The sequence below is a fragment of the Stenella coeruleoalba genome (genome assembly GCF_951394435.1).
Source record: "Stenella coeruleoalba genome assembly, chromosome: 12".
Taxonomy (NCBI): Eukaryota; Metazoa; Chordata; class Mammalia; order Artiodactyla; family Delphinidae; genus Stenella; species Stenella coeruleoalba.
Genome location: NC_137158.1, coordinates 30512792 through 30532610, shown reverse-complemented (window position 1 = coordinate 30532610; position 19819 = coordinate 30512792). Strand labels below are relative to the sequence as shown.

Sequence of the window (19819 nt, the reverse complement as noted above, 5' to 3'; positions counted from 1 at the left end):
ACATCCTCCAGGCACAGCACTATTTGGTATCTGAACAAACCACTATTTATTCTCTTCACTAACATTCCTTAGTAAAAAGGAAATGGAGATGTCCTCATCACATTTGTAGAAAAGACTGTAGCTACCTGGGAGGGACTGCCAGAAGTTTCAGGAAGAAAATGAGAAGTGGTACACATTTAATTACTTTAAGGAATGGTAAGTAAAAAAATAAAACGAGATATCATGAAGAAGCCCAGAAAGTGCCTCTCCAAAAAAAAATAATAATAATAATAATGAGACATACATATATGAAATTAAACTGAGGAAGGGTGCAGATATGATGAAAAATTGCAATTTGGGCAGGGGGATGAGGGAATGAGAGTTCTCAGGTCACAGTATTTTATGCCATTTCTAGTTACCAAGGTCCTAGCATTAAGAATGAGGACACCACTTAGCAGAATTTTTTGATTAAATGGTCACCCGCAGTTTGATTTCTTTGAGGCTTGGACTGTACTACAGGGATTGACAAAGGTTTGCAAAGCTGTTTAGAGGGTACATACAATGAACAAGAATTACCAATGAAAAGAGCACTGAAGAAAAGGCAAAGGGACACTGGGGGGTGTTGAAATGTCCAAACAAAAGGATTTCATTTTCCAATCCACCCATATCATTTCAACACGGCCAAAATTAGCACAGAAATCACTACTCTATTTGGCACAGGTCAGTCTCCACTGGGAAGGAATCGGGCGCAGGGGGAAAGAACAGCAAGTGGAAAGTTCCACATCAGACTCTGTAAGATCCATGATAGCAGGGCCACATGGGACCTTTCTGCAACCGACTGCCCAGAACCCATCACGCAGCAGTAGCAGTGGTGCTTGAGAGCACGCGACTGGCTGGAGTAGACACTCGATGACTCTTTAAAATGAATGAAAGATTGAATTTAGCACATGGAGCAAAGAGTCAGAGTTAGCAACATGACACAGGCATGAAGGCAGGCAGAGCTGGCCATTACCCCTTCAATCTGCAGGCACTACACCAGAGAACAGGAATGGCCAAACCTTTCCTCATTTCTCTTAAAGTCATGGGATTAATTTGATGCACCTCTCCGTCCACCACACCCAAGTATTTTTGCACGTCTATTATGAACTTAGAAGCTGTGGACCAAAGTGGGAAAAACCCAAGAATTAAAAGACGTGAATTTGATTTCTAGCTTTGTTACTTCAGTTTCCCATTTGTGACACAAAGCAAAGGAGCGCAAAGCAATGCGAGATGAAGAAGCACTCTGGAAACTGTGATGTGATATTCAAATGTGAAGTATTATGATAGTATTGTTGGACACACAGTACTGTTTGAAGTCCTTGCTTCTCCCTGGCCAGATGTGCATTTGGGACAGTTTATCATCTAAGAGATAAAAGACGAAAGCTGAGTACGTCACTAGTGTCCTCTATTTTCCAACTATAAAGGGATAGTAGCTTTTTGTTTGGGTTCACTTTCTGGGACTCCTTTTGAGGAAAATGATTAAATCAAACTCTAAGGTGGGTAGTTTGTGGAGTAGATAAAAGCCCAGGAGGGGCTTGTCAAAAAAAAAAATCACCGCATCTGAGGTTGTTGACTACTCTAAACAGTGTGTGACTTACGTCTCTAGAGATATAAAGTGAATGTGTTATTAACAGATGCTAAGGTCTGATCTTGTCTGACATCAGTGATGTGACCACTGAATTGTTTGGTTCTGTTATCCACTGAAGTCCAGGCAAAGTTAGACTCAAAATATAAGGAGGAGCCCTCAACCCAAGGTTAATAAAGGAAGAAAATCACTGACATATGTACTATCCTTATAAAATAGAAAGATAAGGACTTCCCTGGTGACGCAGTGGTTAAGAATCTGCCTGCCAATGCAGGGGACACGGGTTCAACCCCTGGTCTCAGAAGATCCCACATGCCACAGAGCAGCTAAGCCCATGCGCCGTAACTACTGAGCCTGCGCTCTAGAGCCCATGAGCCACAATTACTGAGCCTGCGCTCTAGAGCCTGTGAGCCACAACTACTGAAGCCTGCACGCCTAGAGCCCTTGCTCCGCAACAAGAGAAGCCACCACAATGAGAAGCCCACGCACAGCAACGAAGAGTAGCCCCCGCTCACCGCAACTAGAGAAAGCCCACGCACAGCAACAAAGACCCAATGCAGCCAAAAATTAATAAATTTTTAATTAATTTTTTTTAAAGTAAGATAAGTCCTCTTCACTAAAAGTAGGAAGCAGTTAATAGATTAATAATTAAAGGTAAATAAAACTCCACATTCAGAAATAAAGTTAAGATAAATCTCTTTAACCTAATAATTGAACACTTTTATAAAGCTTTTTACCCCAGGATCTAGCTTCTAACACTGTGCCCAGCATAATACCCATTTGTACTTCCACAAACTATCCATTTTTAAATGTCCTTCTTGTTTCTGCCTCTTCAGAGATGAAATAATAATCCAGAGAGCTAGACAACGGTTTAAATTCAGAAGGATCCCTCCCAATTGGGGTTAGACCTGGAGAGGGAAATGGAGTTAGCTCACCTGTACCCTGCCTTACATTCCATGGTTTGGGGCATTTAGTAGGTGCTCAATAAATACTGATGGATGGACAGCCACACTTTCTTCCTATGCTAGCAAATATAAGAATTTACATTATATTCAGGTTTTTCTACAAACTGTACTCTCATGGAAAGTAATCTCCTCCTCATTCTCGGAAAGGAGAACCTGAGATATAAAAGGCGGAGAATGTACTTTCCTGAGAAAAAACAGATTAGCCAGCACTTCCTATGAAATGAAAACAGACCTAATATGTGGGAGTGGTATGGAACTGTTTCATGATTTCACTCTAAGTTTTAGAGCAGTACCCCCTGGCTCAGTAGTCTGAAAATATACGTTGAATCTAACAAGAGAAATTTAACAGGGCCCTGTTGAAACCAAATCCCAAGTCAAAGCTAAAACCCAAAAGCAAAATACAACAGTGGAGATTTGCCAGGTCACGGATGCCAGTGACCTCATGCCCCATGTTTCTTCCTCGGCTGATTTGCTCATTTTTTAGTCTCCTCTTTCCTTGAGCCCAATAACCAATTTAGTGTCTTTCATCTGCAACCTGAGAAATTGCTGGCCTTGAACCCTAAGACCAAACTGTTGAGCTGAATCGAACTGAACTTTTTTAAAAAAGGATTTTTTGAGGGGACTTCTCTGTCCTTATATATCCAAAGTGTGTATATGCTATGGAGAACAGTATGGAGGTTCCTTAAAAAGCTAAAAGTAGAACTACCATATGATGCAGCAATCCCACTACTGGGCATATACCCTGAGAAAACCATAATTCAAAAAGAGACATGTACCACAATGTTCACTGCAGCACTATTTACAATAGCCAGGACATGGAAGCAACCTAAGTGTCTATCTACAGATGAATGGATAAAGAAGATGTGGCACATATATACAATGGAATATTACTTCAGCCATAAAAAGAAATGAAACTGAGTTATTTGTAGTGAGGTAGATGGACCTAGAGTCTGTCATACAGAGTGAAGTAAGTCAGAAAGAGAAAAACAAATACCGTATGCTAACACATATATATGGAATCTAAAAAAAAAAAAAAATGGTTCTGAAGAATCTAGAGGCAGGACAGAAATAAAGACGCAGACGCAGAGAACGGACTTGAGGACACAGGGAGGGGGAAGGGTAAGCTGGGACGAAGTGAGAGAATATGTATACGTACAGCTGATTCACTTTCTTATACAGCAGAAACAACACTGTAAAGCAATTATACTCCAATAAAGATGTTAAAAAAAAAGTGTGTATGTGGGGCAGTATCTACATTACCTGTGAATATAAAGTGAAGTTAACGAATTAGACCAAGTAGTTTCAGGCTATGGAAGGGAGAAAAAAAATGTCTAGGGGGGATGAAGAAGGCTTCTGTGAGAGAGGACACAAGATAAAGTTTTAAAAGGTCGGATGGAAAAAAAGAGGAGACAAAAAGCACAATCTTGGGGGATTTCATAGGTTTCCAAATCCACAGAATGGTTATCATGGACTGCAGCACATTTTAGCAGGAAAGGGACTGGATAAGGGACAGCAGGAAAAAGTAAAAAAAAAAAAAAAAGTTTGTTCCCTGAAGATAACTTGATGGTTCTTATGACACATCTTTAGAGCCAAACTGCATGAAGTCTGGTGAATAGTAAAATATTGGGCCTTTTGCCAAATAAAGGGAATATCTCAGATTACATTATCAGTAGATTAGATAGTGGAGGAGCCACATGAGTAGATGTGTGTGTGTATGTTTGCTGCATTCTCACATAAGTTACCAGTTGCACATAATCAAACAGCACTACCCCTCCATCCGCTTTTCTATTACTTGTCCTACTTTGTGCCAATTTCCATTTTTCTCCCCAACACCCCTTGTTTCACTGTTCTTCTTTAAGACATGGGATAGGGATTTGTCAAAGTCAATGAGCACTTTATTACAGTGAGAACGTTCCGTAATGAACAATTCAGCAATTTAATGAGATTCTGTAGATCTGTCTCCAGCCTGTCCATCAAGTTTCACTTCTATAAAGCACCCTGACACTAATCCTCTGGCATACCCAATCTGCACCCTGGGCTGCATATTAGATTCTTCCATGGTATATTGCATTACTAGTATAACCTCAGCAAAAATGATGAACTTAACTATACTTGAAGCAATATAACTGGACTGATTTGATTTTTATCTATTGGGTTGAGTGTGAGGGAATTACTTATTTACTAAGATAAAGCAAAAACAGTTTCTTATTGCCTGCTGAATGACTAAATTGATAATATTTATGTGAGTCTTTTTTAATCCTTTCTTGAGGACCAGGTATAAAAAAACATTGCCTGCAGCAGAAAGCATCTTTTGAAATTCTACATTATAAAATTAGTAACATATTTAGAGAGGCAATTATAACTTTTTTTTTTTTTTTTTTTTTGCGGTACGCGGGCCTCTCACTGCTGTGGCCTCTGCCGTTGCGGAGCACAGGCTCCGGACGCGCAGGCTCAGCGGCCATGGCTCACGGGCCCAGCCGCTCCGCGGCATGTGGGATCTTCCCGGACCGGGGCACAAACCCGTGTCCCCTGCATCGGCAGGCGGACTCTCAACCACTGCACCACCAGGGAAGCCCTATGATAACTCTTATGTGAATAGTATGGAATTTTTGGGCCACTCACACATCTGTACATTACCATGTCGATATCGGGCAGTGCCTTCAACTGTGCCACAAGAAGAGAAGCCACAAGGATGGTTGGCTCACATCTCAATCAGGTTAATTAAATACAGAATTCATTCTAAGTCTGTGCTTTTCCCTTTGGGAAGGAAAGAAAAATTTGGCAGTTCCTCACTTTGAGCTGACCAGAGTAATTCTGATGATTTGTGTTTTCCATAGATAGTTAAAATTCATACCAAAAACTCACCCTCACCAACACATTTGACCTCTGCCTGAACAACCATTATGAGAAATACCTAAGAAGCAGAAAATAATTTATGGCTTGTATTTTTTCACTGATATTTTCTTCTCAAGACAGCGTGGAATACTGGAGAGATGAGGGCAGGTGTCAACAAATCTGGATGTGAAGGCTGGCTCTGCTCTGTAACCCTGAGGCAAGACACTGAAGCCTCGTTTTTGCTTGTCTGCAGGATGGAATGATAACAACCATCCTTCAGGCCTGTTGTGATGATCAGTTAATAAGTCTGCAAAGAGCCTGGGTCCTGAAAGGCCCTCAGTACACTGCAGGCCTTATTATCCTCACTGGTGGAAGCAACAGTGAAGAGGGAAGTTGCTGATTAAAGTAAGATAAAGAAAGAACTAAGGGAGGGTTTCCCTGGTGGCGCAGTGGTTGAGTGTCTGCCTGCCGATGCAAGGGACACGGGTTCATGGCCCGGCCGGCCCACATGCCGGAGCGGCTGGGCCCGTGAGCCATGGCTGTGAGCCATGGCTGCTGAGCCTGCACATCTGGAGCCTGTGCTCCACAACAGGAGAGGCCACAACAGTGAGAGGCCCGCATACCGCAAAAAAAAAAAAGAAAGAAAGAAATAAGGGAGAAAGGCACTGGGAAAATTAGCAATCAGTAGAATCAGATGCTGATAATTAACAGCTACCTATGACTCCATTTTGTCCAGAATTAAAGTATTCTCTGAATGTCATTTGATAAGACACAAGGTATTTATTGCCTTATCAGCTAATAGAAGACTTCATATTTTCCCTTGTATTCTGTATATAAATATTTTTCAAATGATCATGAAATCTTGAAAGTATGGCACCCTAGAAGTAACAGGATGGCTTAGCCACTGCTTCAGAGTAAGACAGACAGTATAAGAAGCAGTGGAAGATGGGCTCTGACTGTTTCCCAAAGACACCGTGTGGATTGTTCAAGGATAGTCACTGGGGATGAGCAGAAATGGATTTCAATTGAATAATCAAATTGAAAACACAAAACATCCTCCTGTCCCCTAGGCAAAGGGTATCTGAAAAGAATGCTACGTCAGGTGAAAAAGCAGGGCTTCGGAAAATAGCAATGAATGCAGAATGAACTAAGGAGGGAGATTTTTCCACCGTCAAGGAAGGAGAGCTTCCTCTCATTTAAGGTCCCAGCTGCTCTCTGCTGCAACAAAGAAATGTTTCTGAATTGTTTCCAGGAAAGCCCAGAATTTATTCTGATTCCATTGGTCTTAAATAGGCATAAATACCACTTTAACAATCCATCCTTCTCATATTCAGTTTAAGTAACTCTGTTTCGCAGGGGAATAAAAACCCTTGACTCTTTCTGATGTAACCACCTTTGGTCCTGGGAAACCACGGTGAGGGTGTGAGGAATCTCACCTGCGATTCCCTGAGTTAAGCTGAGTGGGCTGAGGCCTCCAGCCTCAAGGGCTGGTGTTCTCCAGTTACTTGCCCATCACGGAACACTGACTTCTAAGACTTCGATTCCAATGTGGACCAAACCAGACAAAATAGTTGTCGTCGTTCCTCAACCCTTTAACATTTAATCATTCCTTTTAATCATGACTTCACGCCCAAAGAGGACCCATGCAGAGTGCCCTTACCTGCCATATCTGCTGTTCACTCAAGGAGGTCAGGCGGTCGCTCTTCAGGACCTCCTGAAGCAGACAATAAGGGAGCGTTAGAATGTCTTCTGGGCGACTCTTCAGGAGCTCAGAGAGATGTTTCACTAAGAAATCGATCACTGCCTTCTCCAACAAAGTGAGGTTAAAGAGGTCAGCAAGTCTGTACAGATCCAAGTAATTAAAGCTATTTAATTCCTGGTGCCAAAAAAAAAAAAAAAAAAACGGAGAAAAGATCTCTTAGAAATCAATCCAAGAAAGAGCAAGCAAGAAATTCAGACTGACTCCCTCAAGTCTGCATGACAGGAGTGGGAGAAAGGGAACTGCGCTCCACTGATAATGTAAACAGCAACAACATCCGCAATTATACGGCTCTGAGCAGGGAACTGTTGTTCTAGAATTTAACGTTTTTCCTTACTTTGCCCCTCTTAAAACCAATATACTTAAAGACATCTTAGAAAAGGGACTGAAAGGGGTTTCTGGTTTTACTGGCTAAAATGTTACTTTGCAACTTTTTAGAAACATTTTACCAAAGAAAACAATTTGTCTACCGTATTTTACAGCTTTCAGGTGGTAAGTGTTTTCTACTAAAGATAATATGAGGGCAGGTAGAGTGGGAGCCATGACTAGATGACAAAACCTATAGCCCTACTCTTTCTAAAACTTCAAATTAAGTACAAATTTGAGCTAAAAACAACCTATCCTGACTTATGAGCTGAAACAAAGATTTTTACATGTAAAGTCTCAGGAAATGAAGACATCTCACAGATTCCTGTCCTGAATAATTCTATATTGAATCCACCTGAGATGGACGATTTATAATTGTTCTTTGCTTTTTGTTGTCCTCAAAAATTCAGGCAATCAATGACAATCTTTTCAAAGAGTTTCTATAGCAATGCTCCATTGTGGGGGGATTCTACCTGTTTCTACGAGTTCTCAAACTCAGAGCCAGAGCTCTAAAATAATGCCCCCAGAGAGCCAGGACACCTGTGAAACCTTTGCCTTGTAACTCTGCAAGAACCATAGTGGGCATGCAGGTTTGTTGATAGAAAACTTACCTATTTCAAGTAGATTAAGAGTGGGCTGTGTCCTAGTTTTCCCTCATTTTCAACTTGCAATTATTATTACAATATTTTCTAGTAACTTAAGGAATGCAGAATACCATCAGATAGCTATTTTACTCCATTGATTTATTAAGTATTTTCAACATACTTATCCCTTTTCCTAGTAATCTAACAGTATTAAGAACTCTTTCTAAAATCTTCATTTTCTACTTTAATGTATCTGTTTCCATAAAATTTTAAGGTTTAAAGGAATATGTTCTAAATCGGCACTGTCCAACATGGTAACCACATGTGGCTACTGGGCATTTGAAATGTGGCTAGTGTGATTTGAGATGTACTGTGTTAAATATATACTGAAAGCAAGGAGTAAGAAAAATAGAATACAAAATGTCTCATTAATAATTTTTACATTGATTGTATGTTGAAATGGTATTATTCTGAATATAGTGGATTAAATATATTATTATCATTAATTTCACCTGTTTCTTTTTACTTTTAATGCAGCTACTAGAAAATTTAAAATTAACGTATGTGGCTTCTATTAAGTTTCTATTGTACAATGCTGTTCTAAATAATGTATAATGAAGAAAGTGTAAAAACAGATCTCAGAGAAACAGCTGCAACATCACCACAGCTACCTGATTCTTTTGTTCGTTTGTTTTGTTTTGTTTTACTTTAGATTCTATTTCTTTTGGTGGGAGATGACACTTTAATTACATTACTAACAGGAGTCAAGCTAGATGATTTCAGGAATCAGCCATAGCATTTTGGCTCTTAATAGCTCTACTGGCCAACACAATTGAAAAGGAATAAATACTTATCTATAAAATGAAGTTTACCACAGTTGACCACTAAAATCCATTACAATTTCTAAGGGTCCACTCATAGACATTCAATTAAAATATCTGGGCTTCCCATCCAGCAGATTTTATCAAAGGAATACTACATATTTTGCCTCCAGCATCAGGTTTTTCAAGTAATGTTTAAACTTATTCTTCAAATCTTACTTTTTCCTATTGGTAAATTCTACTACGGGAGGAAAGAAGATGTAACCCTTGCACATGGAGCTTCCACAACGAACTTTAGGACCATCTCCTCGGGATGAATACGTTATTTCTGGTCAATACATCTATGAAGCCAGTTTAACTGCTCCAGGACCCTGGATACGATTTCAGTGTCCCAGTAAGTCACTCTGCAGTCCCCCAGACGCGTGATGGGGGTCGGGGAGCGATGTCAGTGCCTTTCAGGTACCCTGGGCGCATGCACAAGCCCTGGTTCAAGGTCCTAGGGCAGCGCCCAGCCGCATCACACAGAAAGACGAGCATACAGAGGCGGAAACGAGCAAGCTCTGTAAAGTAAAAGGTGGACAGGCACAGCTGAGGAACAGTGTTTTTTTTCCCACTCGTTCTGTCAAAAAGACGTATACGTCTATGAGTTTGGGGCTGGATTATGTAGCAGCAATCAAATATTCTTTATTAAGCAACTTTATATCTTTGTATAGAGACAGTGGGTTTCTTCTGATTAGAAGCCTGCAACTTAAATACAGGCCAATTCAAAACTGCAGACAACCGGAGAATTAATTTAAGTTAATACAGAATTTTAAAAAGTGTGCTTCTTTTCTGCTGTGTTTCTTTTGAATGTAATTATTTAATGCCTGCTTCCACAGTCCTGAAATGTTTTTGTTTCCTAAGGGTATAATTTTATATAACTCCCAAATCCAATCTAACACAGCACTTGATATTAGTGGAGAACTAAGGCTAAATGCACAAGTGTCAATGGCTAAGTGAAGAGCAAAGGGGAACTGAACTGACACATACCCGTGTACAAGAAAAACAGCAGTTAAAAGTCTGCTCCTGGACTTCCTTGGTGGTGCCGTGGTAAAGAATCCGCCTGCCAAAGCAGGGGACACAGGTTTGAGCCCTGATGTGGGAAGATCCCACATGACCCGGAGCAATTAAGCCCGTGCACCACAACTACTGAGCTTGCACTCTAGAGCCCGCGAGCCACAACTACGGAAGCCCATGCACCTAGAGCTCACGCTCCGCAACAAGAGAAACCACCGCAATGAGAAGCCCCGCGCACCACGACAAAGAGTAGCCCCCGCTCGCTCCACCTAGAGAAAGCGCGTACGCAGCAATGAGGACCCAACACAGCCAAAAATAAATAATTTTTTAAAAGTCTGCTCCCTATCTTTACCTTTTCATTTCTCCTCTCTTCTGCTTAAAAACTTAATTTCCCCAAATCTCCTGTGCTTTTTATGTATGTCAAAGGTTTCCGTTCCCCTTGCCATGCATACTTAGCACCTCGGTAGTTACACTGTGTAAACTGGGGAGTTGGGGGAAAAAAGAAAACCTTCATTGAGGTCTTGATACCACAATATACGTTCCTCGTACTGGAGCCAATGTGTTTATGTGAGTCTTAAGCAAAATCATCACTTCTTGTTCTTTTGGCTAAGACCGTATGCAAGCAAAATAATCACCAATAATGCTGCTTTTAAGGATTCCCATTAATGTGATTAAGGAGGTGGGAAGCAATGGCTAAACTGCATTAAATGCTCACCCGTAATACTCTGCATGGAAAAAAAAGCATCACTGTTATGAAAGTAGTGCCATTATGTTTCTGGTTACAAAAAGTAATAAATTTGTCCATTTCATAAAATTCAGGAAGTACAAAGTATGGAAAAGAAAACAAAAATGATTCATATTTCCCCATGCAGAGATAATCACTATTAATGCTTTTGTATATATTTCTAGACTCTTTTGAAAGAAGTCTTTTATATATCAAAGAAAGAGAAAGAACAATTGTATTCAGGAACAGAACAAACTGTCAACAACCATAGGCACTTGGAGGCAACCCAGGTTGGTGGAGAAGAGCAAAGGCCATAGAATCAGGTACACCTGGTTCAAATCCAGTGCAAATTCTTATCGTTGGCTGTGACCCTGGGTCAGTCACTGATCCTCTGTTATTCCCCATTTACGAAATGGAGAGTTCACCCAGTTCATAGGGTCATTGTGGAGATAATGGATCAAGAGCACTTACCACACGGCTTGGCACATGGAAAGCGGACAGTAGATTTGGCAGGCAAGGAACAATAAAGTACATTTGAGCATTGTTGTTTGGCATCCATAATCCCTGATTCATCACTGATGCAAGGAGGTCAAAAGAGAGAATGTGGTCCCTTTAGATATCAAAGTCTTAAGTAAGCTGCACCATCAAATCAGGGAAAAGGAGCACAGCCGGAGTAAAAGCCATGCAATTGAGTTGTAAACTGATTACATGTTAATGCCTCTCACATCTATTTTATTAGCGCAAATCTCTCTCCTAAGCTCTGAATTCATTTTCCCAACTGCCAATAAGAGGACATCTTCTCTTGGATATTCCACAGCTATACTGAACTCAACATGCCCACATTGAACTTATTTTTTGCAAACTTGCATCTTCTCCTTGTTCTAGTTATGAGATTGTCTCCCTTCTCTTACATTCTGTGACGCAGAAATCCAAGTGCCCAGGTAGAGGCAGTGGTTTTGAATTGAAGTTACAGCTCAGCAACAAGAAACTTGAGTGAAAGGAAAATCTTTTTCTTTTATTTTTCTAAGAAGGTTTCATTTCTGTCATACTGCTTCTCACTTGAAATTTCGTTTCTATTCAGAATTATGGTGCATACATTGTTGTTCTTTGGGGAATCTTTTTAAATAGTATTTATTTTCCTCTGGTTTAGGGCTATTTGGCTTTTCTCTTCCCTTCTATTTGTTTCCTATAGTGTGAACGGCAAGTTAAATAACAGAAGAAGAACCATAAAATGTGTCCCCAATACTATACCAGCTATGGAATAAACACCAGTTTTCCAAGTGCAATAATTCTTAAACCTTATATAGTCCCCAAATTCAGTCTTTTGGTGTGGCCTATTTCTCTAATTAATTAAAATGGTTATTCCCCAGATTAACTATTGAATATGGTAGGGAAAAGAAAGCACAAGAAAGGGAAATACTATTTTATTTTGGCTTACATTCAAATGTAATTACTTTCGTGAGGCAAATTATTGGGTGGTGAGGACATGAGTGGGAGGAAGTAGGGCAGTTTGGGGGCGTGGGTAAACCCTATGGCCCTTTTACCAAACCAGGGGAGGCAAAAAAGTCCACCTTTGTGATGGATGTCTCCTGGTGGGGTTCTCATCTGTAGCTGAGTGACTGGCCACTGTATTAGCAAGTGTCTTTCAATATCCCAATGAAGCAAGTACTAATAATTAGTGATGAAACTCCATACAAGACTCTCTTTATATTATAAAGAAAGGTTAGAGAAGATTTAAGCCTATCCCTGAACCAATGTCACCCAGACTCACTTACATTCTAATACACTTTCTTGAATGGGAGAAAAGGGTGCAGCCTTATAGCTGAGGTCTGCATGTTCACTGCACACAACCCACAGCCTAGCTCGTGTATGCCACAGCCTAGAGACGTGCTGATGTGTGCCAACAGTGATACAAGCTGAGAATCAATAATGCATATTTCTAATACATAGTCTATCTTAGTTTCAGTCACACCCATGTTGTGTCCCAGCCTGTCAGTAACCCCTTGACCATCCAGCACTGCAGTTTCATCAGAGCCCTGGCAGGGGAATTACGTGGAACACAGAAAATATCTGTCATCTTGTGACTGCATCTACTGTAGACTATCCCCAAAATCTGCCCCACAAATACCCTTCCTCAAATCTAAGAGTCCTTGTTAAACTGATAAGATTAGGAAATCTGATGAAGATGCTTTAATACTAAGGATGCCCATGCCAATCATGGCCTTAATAACACCTATTTCTCTTGTTGGCTCATGTAATTCTGAGAACATTACTAACTTACAAAACAAAACTAAGCATCAGCAAGCTGTACTATAAGAATGGAAAACTATGACCTATACTCAAGATAATAAGAAATCTCTCTCAAGGTCAAAATAAAAGTAAATGCCATTTTGATTTCCTGAATTCCCTCCTCCCCCCTTCTAAGATAACCAAATTGAACAGGATTCCACATTTTTCTAGGTAATAACACTCAAAAGATGTGACTATTTTGACAATGCTGTGTTTCACTGTTATAATTATAACCCTTCTTTTCCAATTATTGATGCTCTTCACTTATACCCCCTTCAAAATGTCACCTCCATTACCACATGTCAATACTTCACTACAGATAAAGATGGTCAGGAGAGATAGTGATTTCTATGCCTCTCATGTAATAGCATGCATGAAACTTGAAGTTCTATTATAAAATGTTGATATTACATCACATTCTGAGGAGTCCTCTAAATGAGAAGTCACCCTTGTTACAGAAGTCAAGAAATCTTTTTTTAAAAACTATTCCCGGGACTTCCCTGGTGGCGCAGTGGTTAAGAATCCGCCTGCCAACGCAGGGGACACTGCTTCGAGCCCTGGTCCAGGAAGATCCCACGTGCCGCGGAGCAACTAAGCCTGTGCGCCACAACTACTGAGCCTGCGTTCTAGAGCCCATGAACCACAACTACTGAGCCCGTGTGCCACAACTACTGAATCCCACGCGCCTAGAGCCTGTGCTCTGCAACAAAAGAAGCCACCGCAATGAGAAGCCCATGCATTGCAACAAAGAGTAGCCCCCGCTCACCGCAACCTGAGAAAGCCCACACGCAGCAACGAAGACTCAATGCCGTCAAAGACAATTAATTAATTAATTAATTTTAAAAAAACAAAACTATTCCCAAATAGATTCAAAATAATCTGATACAGGGAGCCTGCATATAATCAAATCAGTATGATTTGATTTTTAGCAATGTTAACCAAAAGTTAAATAAAACTATTGTACTGGCTGCTTATAGAGACCAAGTACCAAGTTAGACATAATAAATCTGAAGCCCTTTATCAGTAAGTCCTAATGCTTCCCACTTCAAGTCTCCTGTCACATACCAACGAACTTGTCACTAAGCTATTCGTGCATGTTATCTTCCAATAAGTAAAAACATTCCTAGTAAACTAGTAAGAAGGTTTTACATCTTATGTTTTTTGTATCCTGTACAATGCCAATCACAATGCTTTATCACAGATTGTAATTTAAAAAGTATTTGTTGGGGCTTCCCCAGTGGCGCAGTGGTTGAGAGTCCACCTGCCGATGCAGGGGACGCGGGTTCGTGCCCCGGTCGGGGAGGATCCCACATGCCGCGGAGCGGCTGGGCCCGTGAGCCATGGCTGCTGAGCCTGCGCGTCCAGAGCCTGTGCTCCACAGTGGGAGAAGCCACAATAGTGAGAGGCCCGTGCACCCCCCCACCAAAATAAAAGTATTTGTTGGATTATGAATTTTAAAAAGCAACATGTTTTTAAAAAGTTGTTTTTTGTTTTTGTAAAAAGCACCCCCACGACTTCAAACAGGAAAACATTGATTCTCCTGCTCCTCTAAAATTATTCAAATATTTTAAATATTTGAATAGTAAATATTAAATAGATTAAATATTTTAATCTTTAAATATTAAAAACGCCTAGAACGTTAGCCACTCTGGAAATAAATATGGCAGCCCAGAAAGAGAGAGAGAGAAAAGAAATAGCTATTGCCTAAACTCTTCACAACTGTATGCTGTTTTGGGGCTACCATTCAATAGCAGGTGTATTGTCATTTTATTCTTTATGACTCAAAAAGATTATAAGTTCAACTTGTTGTGCATGTTTATTTGAGTTTATAATTTTATATTTTCCCTGTCGCTTTCACTAGGCTGTAAGTGTGGAGACAAGGAACTGGCTGCCTGCTTAGTTTGGAGTTGTAGAAAAAGCACATGATTTTTTTTGTTTTAAAGAGTTGTTAAAATAATTTCATTAGTGTATCAGTCAAGGCTCTCCAGAAAAATAGGAGATACACAGAGAGACAGATTTTAAGGAATTGGCTCACAAGATTGTGTGGGCTGGCAAATGTGTACAGCAGGTCAGCTGGCTGGTAACTCAGGCAGGAGTTGAAGGTACAGTCTTGAGTCACAGATTTGTAGATAAGGCTCGCTGGCTGGAAATTCAGGCAGCATTTCTGTGTTACAGTCTTGAGGCACAGTTCCTTCTTCTTCAGGAAGTCTCAGTTTTTATTCCTAAGGCTTCAACTGATTGGATGAGGCCTGCTCATCAAAAGTGGTCTCCTTCATTTAAAGCCAATAGATTTTAGGAAAGCATGTGATTTGAAGCTGACACATATGGATAGCCCCAGCAAGTGATTAACATCTCATTAGAAAAATCGGAAAGGTGATCTGTGATAAGGATTTCCAAAAACATATATAAAGTACCTTCCACATAGTAGATGCTCAACATACAGTAGCTGTCTCATTATTATTCCCTTTTAAAAATACTACCAACAGTGCTTAAGCTATAGCTTTGCATATTCCACAAATTTTACTCACTGATAGGGTAAAGAGAAGAAAACACTGAATGTCTAATATGGACTTTGTTTTTCTACAAATACCAGCAAAAATCAAAGTTGTTGTGTAATATCATTCATTTCTTTTGTACTTAAAAGACACTTCACCAGAGATAAAAAAGGAGAATAGACTGAGACATTATACTGGACCATCACCAAGTATGTATTACTATAATGTACTCTGGTTCCCATGTTCTATATTACACACAGCAGAAAAGACACACAGAGAAATCTAAGGATGGAGGAGCTGCATTTCTTTATGACCTTATTTGAAAGATAAACTCCTTGGAGAAATACAATTTATTCAGATTATCAAGACCCTGCTGTGCAAATCTACATTCTGGGAGCACACTATGGAGATCAAAAAATATTTACTTTATTCTGTTGGATATAAAAGCTTTTAATGAATGCATAATTAAGGCAAAAAAGAGTGTATACAGCTTTAGAAATTCCACTTCTGAGCCAAGCCATTAATATCCAAGGCACCATACCCAGTTGTGATTCCACCTGTTTCCTAGTTGGATTACAACCTAGTTATAAATCAAGGTATTACATGACTACACGACCTGGTGCTGCAGAAAAGGACTGCACTCCAGGACTAGAGAAAGCAACATAAAGGGCTTTGTTGTGGATGTGTGGTGAAGGGCTGGCCCTTTGGAACATGTTGAAACAAACAAATAAACAAAACCCAAAACCTTGGGATGAATTATGTAGGAAAAAAGTCATCATGCATATCATGTACCTAAAGGGACCTGTAAGTTTTCTCCATAATATCTTATATTAGAGTTGATGGGATAAAATCTAACAGTTATGGAAGAAAAAGTGAGCAAATCATTGACAATGCAGGCCAGATTATTTGTGATACGATAAAATAATGTAAAACCAGGTATTTTTATTTGTATAAATATAGAGATATAGTTATATTTATATACAAACAAACATATCTGGACAGCTGAATGCAACTATATATTCATGTATTGATACAAATATGCATATGATACAGTGTGATTAAACTAAAACAAAACATTAGCAGCAATTCAAAAATACAAGAAAAAAACCCAGCATGCTCTAATTCTTGGAGTCTTTGAAGGCCTGTTTAAATATATTTGTGCTGTATATCAGAGGAATTCTACAATTAGGTTACTAGTACATTTTCATAATCAACTGTATTCATAATATCCAAGGCTCAAGAATAATTTTATATTGTTCCTTGGGAAAGTCTCTAGTAAGCTGGAAATCCAGTATGAAGGAAGCACAGAGACACAGCCATCATCAACAACTAATAATTCTGGCCCCAGTCACGATGTGCTGCAAAATGCTATTGCAAAGTTTACTAGAGCTGTCTCAGCACATCAGGTGACTACCACTGAATTATGGACTATAAAGAGGAAATTAATGTATACTTTTCTTTCTTTAATCAAAAATAGTCCATCTGAGCAACTGGAGCTTTAAAACGAAAATTGCAATAATCACAAACCTTTTTTGAACGATGAGAGGCAAAATCAGGTTAAAATTTTTTTAAAGAATAGTAGAGCCTGGAAGTAATTCTGGTATATTCCCTTACTTAGTGCTGCTACCCAAAGTCAGCTGCTGAAAATTAGCCCAATTCTGCAGAATTTCAATAATCTCTCAGTTATCCACGTAGACTTTCGTCTTAATCATTATTATACATAAGAATGAAGACTGGTAAGGTTTTCTGTTTCAAGTCTTCATTGTTTTGGCTTTTTATATTTTGGATGCTATGCAGGATATATAGTATCAATATTTTACATATTTATATATAATGTAAATTTTTCATATATTTATAACTGGGACCAGTTCAATTTTTTTTTTTTAATTTTATTTATTTATTTATTTATGGCTGTGTTGGGTCTTCGTTTCTGTGCGAGGGCTTTCTCTAGTTGTGGCAGGTGGGGGCTACCCTTCATCGCGGTGCACAGGCCTCTCACTATTGTGGCCTCTCTTGTTGCGGAGCACAGGCTCCAGAGGCTCAGGCTCAGTAATTGTGGCTCACGGGCCTAGTTGCTCCGTGGCATGTGGGATCTTCCCAGACCAGGGCTCGAACCCGTGTCCCCTGCATTGACAGGCAGATTCTCAACCACTGCACCACCAGGGAAGCCCATGACCAGTTCAAATTTATCTAGATATTATGACACTTTCAAAATCTGAATATCAGTGACTTAACAGGCTGGTAACCGATGTGAATGAGGTGGCAAGAGTATCTGAAGCAGTGGTTCTCAAACTGTGGTCCCCAGACCAGTAACATCAGCATTACCTGGGAACTTGTTAGGATGCAGATTCTCAGGCTCCTCCTCAGACCTCTTGAATCAGAAACTCTATGGGTAGGGCCCAGCAGTCTGCTTTAACCAGCTGTTCAGGTGATTCCACACACAGTCAAGTTTAAGAACCACTGATACAGAGTACACATTTGAGTGAAGAAAAAAATGACTCTAACCTGCATAAATATATTCTTACAGCGGAACAAGATGCATGACCCCAGTCCCTCATCCCAGACTCTGAAGTGGGCAAACGTTATACTCAGTGTATGGGGCTGAGGCCACAGTACCTGAAGCTGAACTAACGACACAGATAAGCAGTCATTTCCCAGGGCCTGAGCACGTGTCCCTCGAAAGGCAGCAAGGAAAAGGTCGGCAGCCTGCTCTAAAGGAGATTTGTAGAGGGAGAGTGAGAAAGGGGGTGGGGGAGATGTCTAGGAAGGAAAGACACCTGGAGAGAGGGAGGCATATGGACAGCAGTCTCCTTGTAAGGACTAACTTAGATCTTTCTTCTGTTAAACAAATGAACTGCCTGTATTTCCCCTAGTCGGGGAACTTAGGATACCATGCAACTGTATTACAGAAAATTCCTATCACAGGGAACTCTCTTGGCACATGTAGAAGGAACGCAAACAAACATGCGTTTCTAAGCAACTACTATGCACTAGAGCTAGAAATAAAAGATTTTTCCAATTTCTCCTTGAATTCTGTATATGAGGATGCAGCAATAAGTTTTATTTACAGGAAGGGCAGGGGAAACAATAAAACAAAACTTCCTATTTAAAAGCAGCAACGCCATTGTATATATGGGCCACATCTTCTTTATCCATTCATCTGTTGATGGACACTTAGGTTGCTGCTTATATACAATGGAATATTACTCAGCCATAAAAAGAAATGAAATTGAGTTATTTGTAGTGAGGTGGATGGACCTAGAGTCTGTCATACAGAGTGAAGTTAGTCAGAAAGAGAAAAACAAATACCGTATGCTAACACATATATATGGAATCTAAAAAACAAACAAACAAAAATGGTCATGAAGAAACTAGGGGCGAGACGGGAATAAAGACACAGACCTACTAGAGAATGACTTGAGGACACGGGGAGGGGGAAGGGTAAGCTGGGACAAAGTAAGAGAATGGCATGGACATATATACACTAGCAAATGTAAAACCGATAGCTAGTGGGAAGCAGCCACATAGCACAGGGAGATCAGCTCGGTGCTTTGTGACCACCCAGAGGGGTGGGATAGGGAGGGTGGAAAGGAGGGAGACGCAAGAGGGAAGAGATACGAGGATATATGTGTATGTATAACTGATTCACTTTGTTATAAAGCAGAAACTAACACACCATTGTAAAGCAATTATACTCCAATAAAAAATAAATAAATAAAAAAGTAGCAACACCAAGTATTATGTTGCTTTTAAAAGCATCAATTTTTGCTATTTATTAAAGTATAATTTCAGTGTGATGTTTTCACTTATCAGAGACAGGGAGAAAGTGATGGTTCATATAATTATTTGTGACTTTTTTTTTCTAAAACAATACAGGCACTTCTACAAAAGCTAAGAGAAGTGGCACAGAGGAAAAATACCTTTTACAGAATGGTTATTATTTCCAAAATATTCAGGAACAGCCTGGTCCAATACGCTGTTGATTGGAAGTAGGTAGTAAAGTTTGTGACATTTCCAGGAATGAAGAAAGACAGGAGTGACGGAAGTGGGTAGGAAGGTTAACTGTGGAATTAATAGAGAAATTCACAAGTGAAGCATGCAATTCTACTGGCTCTGGTTTTCAGGGTACCTACTGCGTGTAGGATACTATGCTATAGGATACTTTGCATGCACTATCTCACAAACACTCCAACACTCTTAAGATGTACATTGTATATACGGTATCGTATCTGTATCACATCTGTATTTGTGGGCAAAGAGGTTATGTAAATTGCCCAAGGTCACACAACTCTGGGACAAGAACTTATATCACAGGGAGATAG

At 39.9% G+C, this 19819-nt stretch overlaps 1 protein-coding gene across 14 annotated transcripts in view; it reads right to left on the bottom strand.

Annotated features, from left to right (window-relative positions):
• Window positions 1–19819, bottom strand: part of KLHL32 (kelch like family member 32) — a 266625-nt gene that overhangs the window by 75274 nt on the left and 171532 nt on the right. For 3 of the 14 annotated variants that reach the window (XR_013830872.1, XM_079939788.1, XM_079939785.1), the window contains exon 6: window positions 7064–7279. The exons of 10 other annotated variants lie outside the window; for them this stretch is intronic. Coding sequence is in view for 3 of the 4 variants with exons in the window: in XM_079939788.1 (XP_079795914.1) it covers window positions 7064–7279 (216 nt within the window). In the remaining variant the exon portion in view is untranslated. Of the gene's footprint in view, window positions 1–7063; window positions 7280–19819 lie in introns of those variants that run through there. One more of the 14 variants, XM_079939787.1, reaches the window with a different exon arrangement.